The sequence below is a fragment of the Athene noctua genome, chromosome 35 (genome assembly GCF_965140245.1).
Source record: "Athene noctua chromosome 35, bAthNoc1.hap1.1, whole genome shotgun sequence".
NCBI lineage: Eukaryota > Metazoa > Chordata > Aves > Strigiformes > Strigidae > Athene > Athene noctua.
The window spans coordinates 992776-1011088 of record NC_134071.1 but is presented as its reverse complement, the minus strand read 5'-3'; the positions used below and the strand labels follow the sequence as shown (position 1 = coordinate 1011088).

Genomic DNA, 18313 nt, shown 5'->3' with positions numbered 1-18313 from the left:
ATGAGGCTCCGGGCGCCGTCGCTGCCACCCGTCAGCCTCCGTGTCCCCCCGTCGGTCCCCGGCCGCCGCGACGCTTTGAGGAGCCACGTTTAAAATTTTAATTTCTGGCCTTGGCAGAGGCCTGGAGCAGCCAAGGGAGGATCTTTACCCGCTTGGCTTCAGGGAGGGGTTAAAACTGACCCCGGGAGGGGTTAAAACTGAGTCTCCATCAGGCCCAGGCGTCGGTTTTCCCACCTGGGCAAGAACCAGAAATCAAGAGAAGGAAGATTAAAGCTCACGAGGCTTTAACGATCGCTCGGCACAAATCTGGGAACTGATTCCGCCGGCGGAAAGCGAATCCTGCGAGGGGAGGAGAGAGCAGGATCCAGCCCCCCCCCCCCCAAAGAAAAGCGTCTCGAGGGGCTGCAGGTGGTGACGGGCCGTGGAAAACGCAGACAATTTGGTTCTGGCAGCGTTGCGGAGCTCGCGAGGTGATTTTTGGGGTGAATCCCGGATTTTTGAGGAGGAAAAGCTCCTCTCCGGAGCCCAGTGTCACCCCCCGGGGGGTCATTTTGAGCGTCAGGGGGGACCCCCGGGGCCCCTCCGGCTCGTGGAACCGGGGTGCCCGTGCCGGGGGGGGCTGTGGCTGCAGAGCCCGGGCTGGGGCGCAGGGACGAGGGGCAGGATCCTGCCCGGCACCGGCCCCTCCCGGGGGATCGATTTCTTGGTCCCCAACAGCCAGAAAGATGGTTTGCTGTGGGTATTCCCCCCCCCGCCGCCATTCCTCCTTTTTTTGGGGGGAGCGTTCAGCTCCCAAGGTCTTCCCCATTCCTCCTTTTTTTTTTTTTTTTTGTTGTGGGGGAGCTTCAGCCCCCAAGATCTTCCCTGAGCTGCTTTTTTGCACCGAAAGTGGATTTTGGGGGGGGCGCCTGGCAGTGGCTCAGCTCTGGAAAAACACCGGCCCCGGGGTGAAGTCGACGCGTGGGATGACGCCAACCCCCCCACACACGCCGTGACCCCCCCCCGGCGCCACAGGGACCCCTCGATGGCAACGCTTTGCCTTGGGGTTCTCCTGCCTCCGTCACCCCCAACCCCGGGGACACGGACCAGCTGCTTCCGAAGCTCCCGCCCACCCCACAAACGAGTCATCGCTAATTAATCCGGAGGCGGCGGCGCTGGGTTCAGGGCCGAGGCGTTTTGGCAAACCCAGACCCGTTGTTTTTTTGGGGGGGGTGTGTGGCGGGAACTGGGTGGATTTTGGCAGCAAAGGGGAGGCCGGGAGCGGGCGGAGGATGCAGCGAGGAGAGGTGAGAGCCTGGCTGCCGACACACAAACACACGCGATTTTGGTGTAAAATACGGCTTTTTCCGGCTCCTACGCTGCTGCTGGCAGGAGCTGCTCCCCCCCCGCCCGTCTCCCCTCCTCCTCCAGCTGCACAGGCGCGCCGCGGAGCCCCCTGAGCTGCCGGCAGCAGAGGTGGGTCACCGGGGCACGAGAACGGGAATGAAGCCACCGGCTGACACGGCGGCATCACCCCGGCGCCGCGCGGGTGGGAGATGGGGAGCGGAGGGACAGGGTGGCCGTGGGGCGGGAGATGATGGGGATGGGGTGGGAGATGATGGCCAATGGGGCGGGAGATGATGGCCAATGGGGCGGGAGATGATGGCCATGGGATGGGAGATGGGGATGGGGTGGGAGAGGGTGGCCATAGGGCAAGAGATGGTGGCCACGGGGTGGGAAATGATGGCCAATGGGGCGGGAGATGGTGACCATGGGGCGGGAGAGGGTGGCCATGGAGTGAGAGATGATGGCCATGGGGCAGGAGATGGTGACCATGGGGTGGGAGATGATGGCCATGGGGCGGGAGATGGTGACCATGGAATGGGAGATGGCCATGGGGCGGGAGATGCTGACCATGGGGCAGGAGATGTTGGCCATGGGATGGGAGAGGGTGGCCATGGGGCGGGAGATGATGGCCAATGGGGCGGGAGATGATGGCCATGGGGCAGGAGATGATGGCCAATGGGGCGGGAGATGTTGGCCATGGGGTGGGAGATGGCCATGGGGCGGGAGATGGTGGCCATGGGGTGGGAGATGATGGCCAATGGGGCGGGAGATGATGGCCAATGGGGCGGGAGATGTTGGCCATGGGGTGGGAGATGTCCAGTGGGGCGGGAGATGGTGGCCATGGGGCAGGATCACTCCTGGCCTGCAGAGGGGCCGGAGCAGCGACAAACGGGAGCGCCAGGACCCCCCGAACGGGCCAAGATCTTCACCCCGGGCCAGGAGCCGAGCAGGCGCCTGCCGAGGCCCCGCGCGCCTCAACCAGGTTGTCAGCAACTCCACGCCAGGAGGGTTCAAGGCTTTCACGCCAAATTTATCTATTTGAGGACTTTTTGGATGTTACAAAAGCAACCCGGCCGCTTCCCGACAATCACCACCCGCAGGACACGGCCGAGGGGCGACACGAGCCCCGGCCCCGTGTCTGGGCTCTCGGTGCCCCCCAGCACGCCGCCGCGTGTCCCAACCCGACGGGAAGATGGGGTGGGGGGGTTGGCGCGTCCTGCAAAGGCCGTTTTGCTCGTGGGGTTAATTTTTATCCTTTAGGTTGGGCTGAGCCACACTAAAACCTCGCCCCCGGGGCTGTCCGGCCCGCGCGGGGATAGAATTCTTCAAGGGATCATGTCAGGGAAGGCCAGTTGGCCAACTCAACTGGTTGTTGAACAACAAAGGCCACCCTTGGTCCTCCCGGCGTCGAGGCAAGTTCAGCTCGTTTCGCAGTAGCCGTGGCCACCTCCTACCTCCTTCCTGGACCTTCACCACCTCCTCATCCTCCTCCATCTTCTTCCCTCATCGGGGCCGGTCGCGTCGCGGCCGCTCAGGTGGGACGTTGCCAACGGCCAACACGTCAGGGGCTGCGGGGTGGGAGGGATCCAGCAGCACATGGTGGCCCCAAAAAGTTGTCCTGGCCGCGGCGGGGGGGAGCAGCTGACCAATAAATACAATCAATTGCCCAAATTTCTGCATTTCTTGGGGTTTTCGGCTCACCGAGTCACGAGCACGACCCAAATCTCCTCATTTTGTTGCAGGGCTGCACGTGGCAACGAGATACATCTTTCCCCTAAAGCCAGGAATTTTTTTAGGGGGCTTTATCAAGCCCCAAGTTCTGGCTGCACGTGGCAACGAGATAAATCTTTCCCCTAAAACCAGGAATTTTTAATCCCGCCCCACTCAACACAACCCTAAGGAATCAAGAAAGGAAAAAAAAAATCATTCGTATCTCCTGCCCGATGAAGCAATTTTGAGACTTTTGGGGAGCCTTCGTCCCTTCGTGGCGGGTCACGGCGCAGGGGAAGGAGGAGGATCCTCGGATTTTGCCCGATTTTCAGCATTTTAAGAGAGCAGAAGGCGGCTGGGAGCTTCCATCGAAGAGGGAGAGGCTGCTCCCTGCAGGCTGCGGCCCAAAGCCCAAACCCAGAAGCTTTTCCAAGGGCCAAGTGACTCAAATCCCTTTTCTCTTGGGACAAAAAAGAGAAAAAATATTTAAAAAAAAATTTTAAAAAATCCCTGCTTCCAGTTCACTACCGGCACAAAACTGGCAGAGTTGAGCTGGAAGAGTTTGTGGGTTTTTTTTTTCCCCCATACTCTTACCCACCCCAAAATTAATTTTTACAAAGTACAGACCTCCCCACCCCCCCTTCCCGCTTGACCTCTCGAGCAATTAATTTAATTATTCCCAAACAACACGCGGTCGGTTTCAATTAGAGGTTAACACGCTCGCCTCGACCTCGGGGAAAACGGTAACAACAATAGTAATAACAATAATAATAAAAAATTGCCCGGAACAACCGAGGTCATCCACTGGGGTTGGAGAGGGTGGCTGGGTAATTGCTCAGTGGGCGTAAATTGAGATTTAATTAAAAATAAATTAAAAAATAAAAAATCAAACCCTCTCTGCTCGCCGTTGCTGGGAAGAAGCCGTCGCTTGCAAAGCAAAAAATGTGAATTTTTTTTTTTTTTCTTGATATTACCGAGGTTTTTATCCAGGCAAGGCAACGCTCAAGGGCCGGTCGGTGGGAATCGAGGCTCAGGAATTCAGCCTAGAAAGGAAACATGCACGTAATTAGCCGGCAGGTTAATTAACCACGGGTTGAGCAGATGAAAATAAAAAGGGGAAAACTCATTGCTCCTTGGTCTGGTTTTCTCTGGGAAGATGAAAAAAAAAAAAAACGGGATTTTTTTTCCCCCCAAAATCCTGTTCTCAGCCACGAAGGGCGGTGGATGGGGGATCACCGACGGCCGCCCCCACCTCCATCCAACGCTTTAATTGGCCGGATTGATAATTAAAACCCACCCAGCCATCCCCGTGACGTTAATTAATGCTAATGAGCAGCACCCAGGTTGGTCTCAAGCCCCTCCAAGAGCCAGTTCTGGGTCTCGCTCTCCCGGGCTGGGACAGGGCGAAGAGCAGCACCTCCAGCACCTTTTCTTTTTTTTTTAATTTTTAAATAAAAATTATTTTTTTTTGCTACTTTTAAAACTCCTTAAACCGGAGTTTAAAGCTCCGTTTTCGCGGCCGCCCCGCGACGCGCTCGGATCATTCGCCGCCAGCGAGGACGCGGTGCTGGTGGGCAACCTGGTGGCCGCCGGGAGCCTTAATTAATGAGGATTAATGACGGTCAGGCGTTAACGAGGGGTATTAATAAGTCAGAGTTTAAACCAGCCGACGGCTCGGGGAGCAAAACCTCCGTGCCGCTCCCAAACCCCCCGTGGTGACGCCGGGGATGGAAATTTGGGGGAATTTGATTAAAAAAAAAAAATTTAAAAAAAAAAAGCAGCTTTCCTCCCGCCTCAGACTTGAATTTGTGGCTTTCATTAGCGAAGAAAATTAATCCTGGTTCTTTACGGGCGCGGCGGCCTTATTTAATTCTCTGTTCTGTAAACGAGCCGCTCTAGGCTTCGCTTAAAGCGCAGCACGGCTTTGCTGCCGCGTTAAAAAGAATAATAATAATAAATTTAAAATAAATTTTAAAAGAAAAAAAGAAGAATAAATTAAAAAGAAATTAAAAAAATAAAAAAAAATAAAGAGCGAGATCGTGGGGTTTTCCAGGAGGGAGGTCACCAGCCGGAGTCCGGGTGATGCTTCACGATCCCCTGAAGTTTCTCCCCGAGGGCTGTTGGGCTTTTTTAAGGCGAAAAGATTAAATTTGATTAATTACGACCTGAGGAAGGGGAAGGGGGGGTCAAAAAAACCTTTACCAGACGGCAAAAGCAAAGCTTTTTTGGTTTTTTTGGGGCGGGGAAAAATGTGATTTTCAAAGTGTTTCGGGCACGTGGGGCGGGAGCGGAGCAGAGAACCAAATTCACCCGCCAACACCCCAAAGTAATGGGGGGGGGCACAAAGAATTGGGGCTCCTGTCGCCAAAACCAGCAAAGCCAAATCCCCGTTGCCATGGCAGGAGCATCTCCGACCCCCTCCTCGTCGCCATGGCAACGGGGAGTCGTTAGGAGCCTCTGAATTGGGGGAGATGCCCCCCCCCCCCTCCCTGCACCCCCAAAAGCGGGGTGGGACAGCACCCTGAACCCCCCGACACAAACAGTGTCAACAAAACCCCCCCTTAATTAATTCTCTGCCACGACACCCCCCGGCCAGGAATCACCGGCGCTAATTAATTGCGGAGAAACCCAATCAAGGGAGGGGGGGACAAACAGTCGCAAAGGGCCCGAGCTGGGAGGAGAAAAGGGGGGGAAAAACTAAAAAGGGGGGGAAAAAAAACTAAAAAGGGGGAGAAAAAAAATTAAAAGGGGGGAAAAAAACTAAAAAGGGGGGGGGAAAAAAACTAAAAAGGGGGAAAAAAAAATTAAAAGGGGGGAAAAAACCTAAAAATGGGGGAAAAAAAACAAAAAGGGGGGAAAAACCCTAAAAAGGGGAGAAAAAAAAAAAATAAAAAGGGGGGAAAAAAAACTAAAAAGAGGGGGAAAAAAAATGAAAAAGGAGGGGAAAAAAAAAAACTAAAAAGGGGGGGAAAAACACCCTAAAAAAGGAGGGAAAAAGAACCCTAAAAAGGAGGGGGGAAACCCTAAAAATGGGAGAAAAAAAAAATAAAAAGGGGGAAAAGAAAACCTAAAAAGGGGGGGGGAACTAAAAAGGGGGAAAAAAACCTTCTAAAAAGTGGGTAAAAAAAAAACTAAAAAGAGGGGAAAAAAAAACTAAAAAGGGGGGGGAAAAAACAAACCCTAAAAAGGGGGAAACAAAAACCTAAAAAGGGGGGGAAAAAAACCCTAAAAAGCTAAAAAAGGGTAAAAAAAACTAAAAAGGGGGGGGAAAAAAACCCTAAAAAGCTAAAAAAGGGGAAAAAAACCTAAAAAGGGGGGGAAAAAAAACCTGAAAAAGGAGGGGAAAAAAAAAAACTAAAAAGGGGGGGAAAACCACCCTAAAAAAGGAGGGAAAAAACCCTAAAAAGGAGGGGGGAAACCCTAAAAATGGGAGAAAAAAAAAACTAAAAAGGGGAGGGGAAAAACCCTAAAAAAGAGGGGAAAAAAAAACCTAAAAATGAGGGGGAAAAAAAAAGCAAACTAAAAAAGGGTGGAAAAAAAAAAACTAAAAAAGGGTGAAAAAAACCTAAAAAGGAGGGGGAAAAAAATTAAAATGGGGGGAAAAAAAAACCTAAAAGGGGGAAAAAAAAAAAACTAAAAAAGGGGGAAAAAACCCCTAAAAAAGGGGGAAAAAACCCTAAAAAAGGGAGAAAAAACCCTAAAAAAGGGAGAAAAAACCCTAAAAAAGGGAGAAAAAACCCTAAAAAAGGGAGAAAAAATCTAAAAAAGGGAGAAAAAACCCTAAAAAAAAGGGTGGGGAAAAAAACCTAAAAAGGAGGGGAAAAAAAAAAAACTAAAAAGGGGGAGAAAATCCATTTTCCAAAACGCCAAAGAGGGGACGAGGCGGCGCCCGGCGTCCTGCCCCTTCTTTTCCCTCCGCCGCGTCGTTTGGGGCCCGGAAAATCCCGCCCGGGCCCTGCCAAACCCGCCGAATCCCGCTCTCCCCGCGTAAATTCCGCTTTCGGACGATCTCCTCCGCCCCGCGACTCCAACCCGACGCGTCACCGCGCCAAAACCACCGCCGGCCGCTTTAATTAGTGGGGGCTCCGCTAACGAGCCCGCCCGAGCCTCCCGCGGCGCCCGCGCTGGTCATTAATGGATTTGAACGGGGTTCGGACAGCCCATAATTTCCCACTCGGCCTCCGCCCGGTGTGGGTGGGTGGGTGGAGGCCGCTCTGGATTTTGCCTTTTTCCAGGTGTTTTCAGCCCAAAAAGGCACCGGGGCCGGCGGGGAGGTCTCCGCATCGCGTTGAGGCTGAGCGGGGAGGGAGCGTCCTCCGATGGGCTCCTCGGCCGCGGGTTATCGATATTTTGGGGGGGTTTGGGGGGGTTTTTGGGGGGTTAAATCCCAGCCCGGGCGGCTGCGATGTTTCTCCCGTGGGACAGAGGGAGGAAAAAAAAAAACAAAAAAAAAACGTGAAAAATGGATCCTGGTCGCGGAGTGCCCCACGCTGGGGAGCCGAAACCCACCGAAATTTCCTTTTCCGGCACCAAACGGGGCGCCCGCACGGGCAGGGGAGCCCCGATCTCCAACAGCACGCTCTGGCCCTGAAAATTTATTTATTTTTTATTTTTTTTTTTTTAAATAAAATTAGGGAGCGAAACGACGGGTTTTTTTCCGCCTGAGGACGACCCGCAGCGTCCGGAGACACCGGGTAACCCCTAAAAAAAAATCCTTCTGGATCCAGCCAGACTCACCCGAGAGCAGCGCAGGCGGCAGCGTCGGGGGGCTCCCCCCGTTTTGGGGGGGCTCCCCCCGCCCCGGGCAGCGCGGCGAGCCCCCGCTCACCGGTGCTGCTTCTTGTGGCGCAGGATTTCCGTGGGGGTGAAGGTGAAATCCCGCCGGCAGAGCTCGCAGCGGAAGGGCCGGTGCAGCGCCGAGCGCCGGGACGAGCTCTCGGGGGGCTCCTCCGGGGGGGCTGCGGGGAAACGGGCGTCGGGGGGGACCCAAGGCACCCGCGGCGCTTCTCGGACCCCCCCTCGAGCAGCCGGTGGGGCTGCTTCCCCCAGATTTTAATTCCTTGGAGCCGAAGAGATGCCGCCCAGGGAAAACCGGGCTGATTCTCCTGAATTTTAAATTTTGTGGCCAAAACAAGACGTCACCTGGGGAAAATCGGGCTGATTCTCCCAAATTTTAACTTTTTGTAGCCAAAGAGATTCTACCCAGGGAAAAATCAGGCTGATTCTCCCAAATTTTAACTTTTTGTAGTCAAAACAAGATGTCACCCAGGGAAAAATCAGGCTGATTCTCCTGAATTTTAACTTTTTGTAGCCAAAACAAGACGTCACCTGGGGAAAATCGGGCTGATTCTCCCAAATTTTAACTTTTTGTAGCCAAAGAGATTCTACCCAGGGAAAAATCAGGCTGATTCTCCCAAATTTTAACTTGTTGTAGCCAAAACAAGATGTCACCTGGGGAAAATCAGGCTGATTCTCCCAAATTTTAACTTGTTGTAGCCAAAACAAGACGTCACCTGGGGAAAATTGGGCTGATTCTCCCAAATTTTAACTTGTTGTAGCCAAAAAGATTCTACCCAGGGAAAAATCAGGCTGATTCTCCCAAATTTTAACTTTTTGTAGCCAAAACAAGATGCCACCTGGGGAAAATCGGGCTGATTCTCCCGAATTTTTCCTTCTTGCAGCCAGAGATGCCACCATCAGGCTGATTCTCCCGATTTCTTCCTTCTCGGAGCCAGACTCAGCCGCCACCCCGGGAAAATCGGGGCTGTGTCTCCCCCCGGTTTTTCCCCCGTGGCAGCCCCTGGCGGGGGGGGCACAACTCACCCTCGGGGGGCCGGCAGGCGCTCTCGTGGCAGACGCGCTCCAGGGGGGTGAAGGGCATGTGGAGGTGACAGTGGGGACACGTCCAGAAGCTGCGCAGACACTCGCCGTAGAGATCCGCGTCCGTCTGCGCGACACCGAGGGCACGGTCGGGCTCTGCCCGGGCCGGGGGGGGTCCCGGGGGGGTGTGTGCGTGAGGGGTGGGGGGAGAAGGGGGCACTCACCGCCAGGCAGTTGTAGGTGAGAAAATCCGTCACCCTGTGGCCGCCTTTCGCCTCGTCCGGCTTCATCTCCGTCCCCTGGAAGAGCCCCGGGAGCCGGGGAGCGGCGGCCACCGTTTGGGGGCCGACGTAGAGGTGCTGCTTCTCCAGGGGGCTGAGCTGGCGCAGGCGATACGGCACCTGGAGGTGGGGGGGGGACCACGGGGGGGTACGGGGGGGGCTGCGCCACCTCCCCCCGACTCCCTTTGCCCCTCCAAGCCGACGGGAAGCGGCCGAGAAGCACCCACGGGTAGGGGTGGGGTGGCCTCACCTCCGTCCGCAGGAACTCCAGGAGCCCCCGGGTGAGCGCGGCCACGTCGCGGGGGCCGGGCTGGCCCCCCTCGTCCTCCCCCCGATATTCCAGCAGCTGCTGCAGGAGCTTTTCCCAGGAGGAGCGAAGCTGCAGCGCGGCCGAGAGGAGGCGAAGGGCCGAGTCGGCGTCGGGGACGGTGACCTCGAGCCAACCGTCGGCCACCAGCCGGGCACAGTCCGCGCTGGTGTCCAGCGAGCGGGAGAAGAGCAGGAGAGCCTGGAGAGGGGAGGAAAAACCACAGGTCTGAGGGGATGAAGGCCGGGAGAGGAGGAGGAGGAGGAGGAGGAGGAGAGCCAGAGCTCACCTGCAGCGCCGGCACGCGGACGCAGTTCACCAGGTAGGGTTTGTTGGTCTCCAGCAGCGAGACGAAGGCCAGGAGCTGGTGGTGGCAGCTCAGCCCCTCCACGGGGGCTGTGGGGGGCAACAAGTGTCTGAGCTGGAACCCCAAAGCCCCCCCCGAGCCCCCCTGCATCTGCCCAACTCCTCCGGCCTGGGGGCTCGTCCCACCTTTGGGGTCGTCGCGCTCCGGTTCCTCCTCGGCGTGGAGCAGCTCCGGGTGGGTAGCGAAGATGGAGGTGGGATGGAGCACGACGCCCTGCTTGGTTTTGGTGTGAAAAATCTGCAAAAAAAAGGGGCGTCGAGGGAGAGAGAGCCAGGGGCTGCCGGGGACCCCCGGGGCGGGGGGCACGGACCTGGTCGGAGTCCCGTCGGGCGGCGTTGAGCGGGTCGGGCAGGGCCAGCTGCGGGTAGAGCCCCCGGCAGAGCACCAGCCTGAGCAGGGTGAGCTGTGAGGAGGAGAGCGCCCAGCCGGCCGCCGCCCGCAGCTCCCCCACGTCGTGCCTCAACTTGAACTTGACGTCCTGGGGCGAAGGGTGAGGTCAGGCAGCCAGCCGGCCGCTCGCGTCCTCCCGCCGCCGGCCGGGGGGAGCTGGGAGTCACCTGGATGTCGATGGCGTGCTCGCCCCGCTCGCGGGAGCCACGCTCCTCCTCCTCCTCTTCGGAGGAAGGCTCCGGCCCGTCCCGCAGCCGCAGGACTTTGCGCTTCCTCCCCTCGGCCTGGGTGTGGGATCGCCAGAGCCGGTGCAGCTCCCGGCGCTCCCGGTGCCGGCTCTGCCGCCTGTAGCTGTCGCTGGGTGGGCCCGGGGGTTCCTCCAGCAGCTGCTGCTCCCGGAGAAGCTCCTGGAGGGGTGGGGTGGGGACGGGGGGAGAGAAGGTTGTGGAGCCCCCGCGGGTGGGAAAAAAAAAACCAAACTCAGCACAGGGCACCCCCTGACCTGGAACTGGCGCCGCAGGTTGGCGGCTTCGTAGAGGCGATGCTCCTCCAAGCCCCGTCGCCGACACCATTTCCGGGAGTTGCTGCTTCGCTCCGATTTCACCTGTTCCAGGAAAAGCCGGCTCGACCCCCAAAAGGCCCCTCACCCCAAAAAAACGCCCCCAAAAAACGCCCCTCACCCAAAAAAATACCCCCAAACCCCTCTCATCCCCAAAAAAACTCCAAAAAAACCACCCTCACCCCCAAAAAAACGCCAAAACGCCCTCTCACCCAAAAAAAAAACCAAAAACAAAAACCCCCTCTCACCCAAAAAAAAAAAACCAAAACCCAGCAAAAAAACCCCAAAACCCTCTCTCACCCCCCAAAAAAACCCAAAAAACCCCCTCACCCAAAAAAACTCACCCCAAACCTCTCTCACCCCCCAAAAAAAAACCCCACGAAACCCCCCTCACCCCAAAAAGAAACCCAAAACCCCCCTCATCCCCCAAAAAAACCCCCCTCACCCAAAAAAAACCCCAAGAAACCCCCCTCACCCCAAAAAAAAACCCCAAACCCCCTCTCACCCCAAAAAAAACCTCCCAAAAAATCCCCTCACCCCAAATAAAACCCCAAACCCCCCTCACCCTAAAAAAAAAAAAACAACAAACCCCCTCACCCCCCAAACCCCCCCAAAACCCCCCCCAAAGCCCCATCCGCGCCCCCCAGGCCCAGCGGCGCCTCCTCCCACCTGCACCCACTCGTTGAAGACGTTGAGCAGCGTCAGGGCGTCGCCGTGGGGGCTCTCGAGGGGCCTCCGGGCGGCGGCGCCGGCGGGGTCGGGGTGCGCGGGGCGCAGGAAGGGCGAGGGGACGCTCAGCGCGGCCGCCACGCTCAGGGTGGGCTCGGCCAGGCCGAAAAGGGCTCCCAGGACCAGCATCTTGCCTGGGTGGGGAAGAGACGGGGGGGCAGCGGAGAGCCCTGAGCCTCTGCTTCAAGGAAAATGAAGGGGGGGGCCCCCCCAAATGACTCACCGACCACCACGTCCACCGGCAGCTGGGCCAGGAGCGTCCCGATGGGCGTCAGCTCCTCGGCCCCGTCCAGGGCTCCCTGGTCCTGCAGGTACCTCAGCGCCGTCTCCAGGCTGGAGGCGGGGGGAGGCTCCAGGAAGGGGAAATTTCGGGGGTCACCCAGCTTCATGCTCTTCATCTGAGGGAAAAAACAAAAAAAAACAACAAAAAAAAGGGGAGCCCGGAGGGCGAGGAACTGACCCGCAGCCCCCCTCGGCCACCCGCGTTTTCTGTGCGAGGTCGCCCCAAATCTCCGCCGAGCTGGGGGGGCAGAGGGGTCCCCAAACCCACCTGCAGCACCAGGGCGTCGAGGGCGACGCGCTGGATCTCCGGCACGGGGTAAGGGGCGAAGGCGTCGTAGTCGGATTCGGCGTAAAGCCGGTAGCAAACGCCGGGCCCCGTGCGGCCCGCGCGGCCCTTGCGCTGCTCGGCGCTGGCCCGGCTGATCCAGAACTCCTGCAGGCGCTGGAGCTTGCCCTGAGCGTCGTAACTCATCTCCTTCACCTTCCCTGGAGGGAGCAGGCCCGGGGAGGAGGTCAGGGCAGGGCGGGAGGGAGGGAGAAGCTTTGCGGAGGGAGCAGGAGGGAGGGAGGGAAGGGAGAAGGGAGAGAAAAGCTCAGGGAAGGGTGCGAGAGAGGATGAAGCTTCCCTGGAGGGAGGGAGAAGCTCATGGATGGGAGAGAGGGAGAAGGAGGGAGAAGGAGGGAGAAGGAGGGAGAAGGAGGGAGAAGGAGGGAGAAGGAGGGAGGAGGGAGAAGGAGGGAGAAGGAGGGAGAAGGAGGGAGAGAAGGGAGAGAAGGGAGAGGAGGGAGAGGAGGGAGAGGAGGGAGAGGAGGGAGAGGGAGGGAGAGGGAGGGAGAGGGAGGGAGAGGGAGGGAGAGGGAGGGAGAGGGAGGGAGAGGAGGGAGAAGGAGGGAGAAGGAGGGAGAAGGAGGGAGAAGGAGGGAGAGGAGGGAGGAGGAGGGAGAGGAGGGAGAGGAGGGAGAGGAGGGAGAAGGAGGGAGGAGGAGGGAGGAGGAGGGAGGAGGGAGGAGGAGGGAGAAGGAGGGAGGAGGGAGGAGGAGGGAGAAGGAGGGCGAGGAGGGACGGAGGGAGGGAGCCGCTGTGGCCGGCGCTGGGGAGCGGCCGCGGGGGCATTTTCACCCGAGTCCAGCACGAAGCGGACGCCGTCGATGGTGACCGAGGTCTCGGCGATGTTGGTGGCCAGGATGCACTTCCTGACGCCGGGGGGGGCCACGTCGAACACCTGGAAAACCGAAAAAAAATAAGAAAAGAGAGAGAAAGAGACACCCGAGGGCTCCCGGGGCTGGGCAAGCGGTGGCCCCCCGGCCCCCCGGCCCACCTTGTCCTGCTCGGCGAGGGAGAGGGTGCTGTGCAGCGGCAGCACCACCCAGCGCCGGGTGTGCGCGGCGTAGGCCTGCGCCGCCTCCTGCACGGCGCCGATCTCGGCCACGCCGCTGAGGAAGACCAGCAGGTCCCCGCGCTCCGCCGGCCCGTGCGCCCCGTCGATGGCCTCCAGCACCTGCAGGAAGGGCAACGGGTCCAGGCGGTCCCGTGGCCCCGACGCCTCCGCACGAGCCACCGGGCGGTACACGACCTGCGGGAGGGGGACCAGGGGGTCACGGGGTGGCCACCAGGACTCGGCCACCTCCAGGGGCCACCACGGCCTCACCGAGATGGGGAAGAGGGGGTCACGGGGTGGCCACTGGGACTCGGCCACCTCCAGGGGCCACCATGGCCTCACCGAGATGGGGAAGAGGGGGTCACGGGGTGGCCACCGGGACTCAGCCACCTCCAGGGGCCACCACGGCCTCACCGAGATGGGGAAGAGGGGGTCACGGGGTGGCCACTGGGACTCGGCCACCTCCAGGGGCCACCACGGCCTCACCGAGATGGGGAAGAGGGGGTCACGGGGTGGCCACTGGGACTCAGCCACCTCCAGGGGCCACCACGGCTTCACCAAGATGGGGAAGAGGGGGTCACGGGGTGGCCACTGGGACTCGGCCACCTCCAGGGGCCACCATGGCCTCACCGAGATGGGGAAGAGGGGGTCACGGGGTGGCCACCGGGACTCGGCCACCTCCAGGGGCCACCACAGCCTCACCGAGATGGGGAAGAGGGGGTCACGGGGTGGCCACTGGGACTCGGCCACCTCCAGGGGCCACCATGGCCTCACCGAGATGGGGAAGAGGGGGTCACGGGGTGGCCACTGGGACTCGGCCACCTCCAGGGGCCACCATGGCCTCACCGAGATGGGGAAGAGCCTCCCCGGGACCTGCAGCACCGGGGCGCCCCCGAAGTAGTTGGCGAAGAGTTGGGTGTTGATGGTGGCCGACATGAGGATGAGCTTGAGGTCGGGGCGGGCGGGCAGGAGGCGGCGCAGGAGGCCCAGCAGGAAGTCGCCCTGCAGGTGCCGCTCGTGCACCTCGTCGGCCACCAGCACCCGGTAGCCCGGGAGCGCCGGGTCCCGCCGCGCCTGCCGCAGCAGCACCCCCTCGGTCAGGAAGAGCAGGCGCGTGGCCGGCGAGCGGGTGCTCTCGAAGCGGATCTGGTAGCCCACCTGGGGCGGGGAAGGAAGGACGGGCTGACGTGAGCGGAGGAGGAGGCGATAAACTTCAAAGAAAAGAGGATAAAGGAGGAAAAGGTGGGGGAAGAGAGAGTCGAATCGGAGGTAAAAGGGAGCAAAGCGGAATGAAGTCGAATAAAACGCAACTAAAGTCGAATAAAATAGGAAAAAAGGCAGGAAAATAGAATAAAGTTGGAATAAAACTGGAATAAAGCAGAATAAAACTGAATAAAAATCAAATTAAATCGAATAAAATCGAACAAAAATCGAATAAAATCGAATAAAAGCGAATAAAAATGAATAAAAATCGAATAAAATTGAATAAAGTTGAATAAAATCGAATAAAATTCAAAAAAATGGAGAAAAATAGAATAAAGTCGGAATATAAGTGTAATAAAGCAGAACAAAACTGAATAAAAATTGAATATAACTGAATAAAAATCGAATAAAATTGAATAAAATCGAATAAAATGGAACAAAAAGCAAATAGGAAAAAATGGAGAAAAATAGAATAAAGTTGGAATAAACGTGGAATAAAGCAGAATAAAACTGAATAAAAAGAAAATTAAACTGAACAAGATTTAATAAAAATTGAGTAAAATTGAATAAAATCAAATAAAATGGAACAAAACCCAAATAAAATAGGGAAAAATGGAGAAAAATAGAATAAAGTTGGAATAAAAGTGGAATAAAGCAGAATAAAAATCAAATTAAATCGAATAAAATTGAACAAAAATCGAATAAAATCGAAAGTCCCTCCCAGTTACCCTAGTCCTGCCCAGTCACCCCAGTCCCTCCCAGTTACCCCCAGACCCTCCCAGTTACCCCAGTCCCTTCCAGTTACCCCCAGTCCCTCCCAGTAACCCACCTGCTCCCCGAACTGGTCGAGGCTCTTGTAGCTCACCCGCCCCTCCCAGTTACCCCAGTCCCTCCCAGTAGCCCCCAGTCCCGCCCAGTTACCCCAGTCCCTCCCAGTAACCCACCTGCTCCCCGAACTGGTCGAGGCTCTTGTAGCTCACCCGCTCCTCCCAGTTACCCCCAGTGCCTCCCAGTAACCCACCTGCTCCCCGAACTGGTCGAGGCTCTCGTAGCTCACCCGCTCCTCCCAGTTACCCCCAGTGCCTCCCAGTAACCCACCTGCTCCCCGAACTGGTCGAGGCTCTCGTAGCTCACCCGCTCCTCCCAGTTACCCCCAGTGCCTCCCAGTAACCCACCTGCTCCCCGAACTGGTCGAGGCTCTCGTAGCTCACCCGCTCCTCCCAGTTACCCCCAGTGCCTCCCAGTAACCCACCTGCTCCCCAAACTGGTCGAGGCTCTCGTAGCTCACCCGCTCCTCCCAGTTACCCCCAGTGCCTCCCAGTAACCCACCTGCTCCCCGAACTGGTCGAGGCTCTCGTAGCTCACCCGCCGGGCCAGCGACACGCAGGCGATGCGCCGAGGTTGGCTACAAGCCACGTGGCTGTAACCGGCCGCCAGCAGGAACTGCGGCACCTGCGTGGACTTGCCGCAGCCGGTGTCCCCGGCCACCACCACCACCTGGCTACCAGCCACGGCCCGCAGCAGCCGCTCCCGGTACTGGGCGATGGGCAGCGCCGCCCGCTCCCGCCGGATTTTGACCAATTTCCCGAAGTTTTGCTTCTGGGTGAAATCCAGGAAGTGCAGCAACGCGCCCCGGAACTCCCGCTCCCGCTCGGGGGGCACACGCCCGGCCCCGGGGGGCCCCTCGCCGGCCCCGGGGGGCACGCGTGGCAACTTCAGGTTGATGCGGTACCGGGGGTCGTAGCGGCGCGGCAGGTCGAGGTGGGGGCCGCGGGGTCCCGGCGTGCTCTCGGGGGGGTCCGGGGGGGCTTTTCCATCGTTTTTCCGGTTCTGGAAACGCCGGAGGCGCTCAAAGAACGCCCAGAAATCGGGGGCGTCGCGCCAGCCGCCGCCCCCCCCGCGGAAGTAGAGTCGCTCCAGCCGGCGACGCGTGGCCACGCAGTCCCAGTCCCACGGGGGGGACCCCCCTGGGGCCCCCCCGGACTCCGGCTCCATCTGCTGCGGGGGACACACACACACACGCTGAGGGAGAGGTGGGGGGAGTCTGGGCTCAGGTTCGGATTGTCCCGGGGGGGTGCGGGGGGTCCCCCGCTACCACCGGAGGCTCCTCCCGGTGCCTGGGACCCCCCCAGACCCCAGGGCAATGGTCTGTGACCCCCCCACAACCCGGCTTAGGCCCCTGACACCCCCCCATAGCCCTCCCCCCCCGCCCTGGGACCGCTGGGACCCCAACTCAGCCTTTTAGGACCCCCCCAACACCCCTGGGACCCCCCAGACCCCCCTGGGACCCCCCCCACCCCTGGGACACCCCCATACCCCCCTGTTCATCCCCCTGGGACCCCCTTCCCCCCCAAACCAGACCCCTGGGACCCCCCCGACTTGTTCCAACCCTTTAGGACCCCCACACACCCCCCTCCAGCCTCCTAGGACCCCCCGAGCGCCCCAAACCAGACCCCTGGGTCCCCCCACACCCCCATCTCTCCTCTTCGGGCCACCCAGCACCCCAACACCCCCCCATAGGGCCCTCCCCACCCCCTTTCTGACCCCTGAGACCCCCCCAGCACCCCAACACCCCCCCATGGGACCCCACATTCCCCCCTCCAGCTCCCTGAGCACCCCAACACCCCCCCCCCGGGCCCCCCCACACCCCCTTTCTGACCCCTGAGACCCCCGAGCACCCCAACACCCCCCCATGGGACCCCACATTCTCCCCTCCAGCCCCTCCGGGCCCCCGAGCACCCCAACACCCCCCCGAGCCCCCCCACACCCCCCTGGGACCCCCCACATCCTCTTTCCGACCCCCGGCACCCCAACACCCCCCCCCCGGGCCCCCCCACACCCCCTTTCTGACCCCTGAGACCCCCGAGCACCCCAACATCCCCCCCTGGGAGCCCACATTCCCCCCTCCAGCCCCTCCGGGCCCCCGAGCACCCCAACACCCCCCCGAGCCCCCCCAGCCCGGCCCCAGCCCCAGGCCCCTCACTCCAAGGCCCGGCTGCCGCGGGGATCGCCCCCCCAGGCCCGGCCCCGGCTCCCAACCGCCTCAGGCCCGGCCGGCCCCGGGCCCCGCGGGCCCCGCAGCCACCCCGGTGCCTCCCGCCGCCGCCGGGGCCGCCCCAGGCCCAACCCGCCGCCCAAGGCCCGGCCCGGCCCCGAACTCACCGCCCGGGCCCCGGCGCCGGGACAGGCCGGACCAGGCCGGGCCGCCAGGGGGCGCCCGACGGCCGCGCTGGGCGGGGAAAGGGGCGGGGCCACCGCAGGGGGGGACGGGAAATGGGGCGGGGCTACAGCAAGGGGGCGGGGCTCCCCGAGCTGCCCGACGGGGCGGGCGGAGGCTGCGGCCACCGCTGGGACCCCCCGGCCCCGTGTCCCCCCCGGCCCCATCTGTCCCTGCTGTGACCCCCCCCGGCCCCAACCGCCCCCCCCTCGCTGTCCCACCCCAACGCCACGATGTCCCGCTGTCCCCAACTGTCCCTTGTGTGTCCCCAAACATCCCCCTTGTCCCAACTGTCCCCAACCATCTCCGACCCTCCCCCTTGTCCCCAACCCTCCCCCTTGTCCCAACTGTCCCCAACCATCTCCGACCCTCCCCCTTGTCCCCAACCCTCCCCCTTGTCCCCAACCATCTCCGACCCTCCCCATTGTCCCCAACCCTCCCCCTTGTCCCCAACCATCTCCGACCCTCCCCATTGTCCCCAACCCTCCCCCTTGTCCCCAACTGTCCCCAACCATCTCCGACCCTCCCCATTGTCCCCAACCCTCCCCCTTGTCCCCAACTGTCCCCAACCATCTCCGACCCTCCCCCTTGTCCCCAACCCTCCCCCTTGTCCCCAACTGTCCCCAACCATCTCCGACCCTCCCCATTGTCCCCAACCCTCCCCCTTGTCCCCAACTGTCCCCAACCATCTCCGACCCTCCCCCTTGTCCCCAACCCTCCCCCTTGTCCCCAACCATCTCCGA

The 18313-nt window shown here is 59.9% G+C and overlaps 1 protein-coding gene across 3 annotated transcripts; it reads right to left on the bottom strand.

The window, feature by feature from the left end:
* Nucleotides 1-3356: 3356 nt before the first annotated feature.
* DHX34 (DExH-box helicase 34) lies at nt 3357-17594 on the bottom strand. 3 transcript variants are annotated; one of them, XM_074930808.1, is made up of 19 exons: nt 17516-17594; nt 15683-16351; nt 13997-14308; nt 13091-13345; nt 12892-12994; nt 12040-12257; nt 11713-11887; nt 11430-11623; nt 10704-10805; nt 10369-10608; nt 10122-10289; nt 9937-10048; nt 9734-9840; nt 9388-9645; nt 9081-9257; nt 8860-8983; nt 7865-8039; nt 4011-4079; nt 3357-3496 (listed from the first exon to the last, which is right to left on the bottom strand). In XM_074930808.1, the coding sequence occupies exons 2-18, from the start codon at nt 16346-16348 to the stop codon at nt 4067-4069; spliced, it is 3399 nt and encodes a 1132-aa protein (XP_074786909.1). In that variant the 5' UTR covers nt 16349-16351; nt 17516-17594; the 3' UTR covers nt 3357-3496; nt 4011-4066. The 3 variants fall into 3 exon arrangements, with proteins under 3 accessions (XP_074786909.1, XP_074786911.1, XP_074786910.1); XM_074930810.1 differs by having other exon boundaries at nt 7865-7994; nt 9081-9236; XM_074930809.1 differs by lacking the exon at nt 3357-3496 and having other exon boundaries at nt 7774-7994.
* Nucleotides 17595-18313: the final 719 nt, after the last annotated feature.

Excerpts from the sequence above, each read along its gene's own strand:
- DHX34 (XM_074930808.1), bottom strand. The coding sequence starts at position 16,348 with ATGGAGCCGGAGTCCGGGGGGGCCCCAGGGGGGTCCCCCCCGTGGGAC. Across the intron at positions 10,806-11,429 it reads TCTTCAACGAGTGGGTGCAG|GTGAAATCGGAGCGAAGCAG; the intron begins GTGGGAGGAGGC and ends TTCCTGGAACAG. Across the intron at positions 8,040-8,859 it reads CGCCTGCCGGCCCCCCGAGG|CGCCGCGGGTGCCTTGGGTC; the intron begins GTGAGTTGTGCC and ends GGGTCCGAGAAG.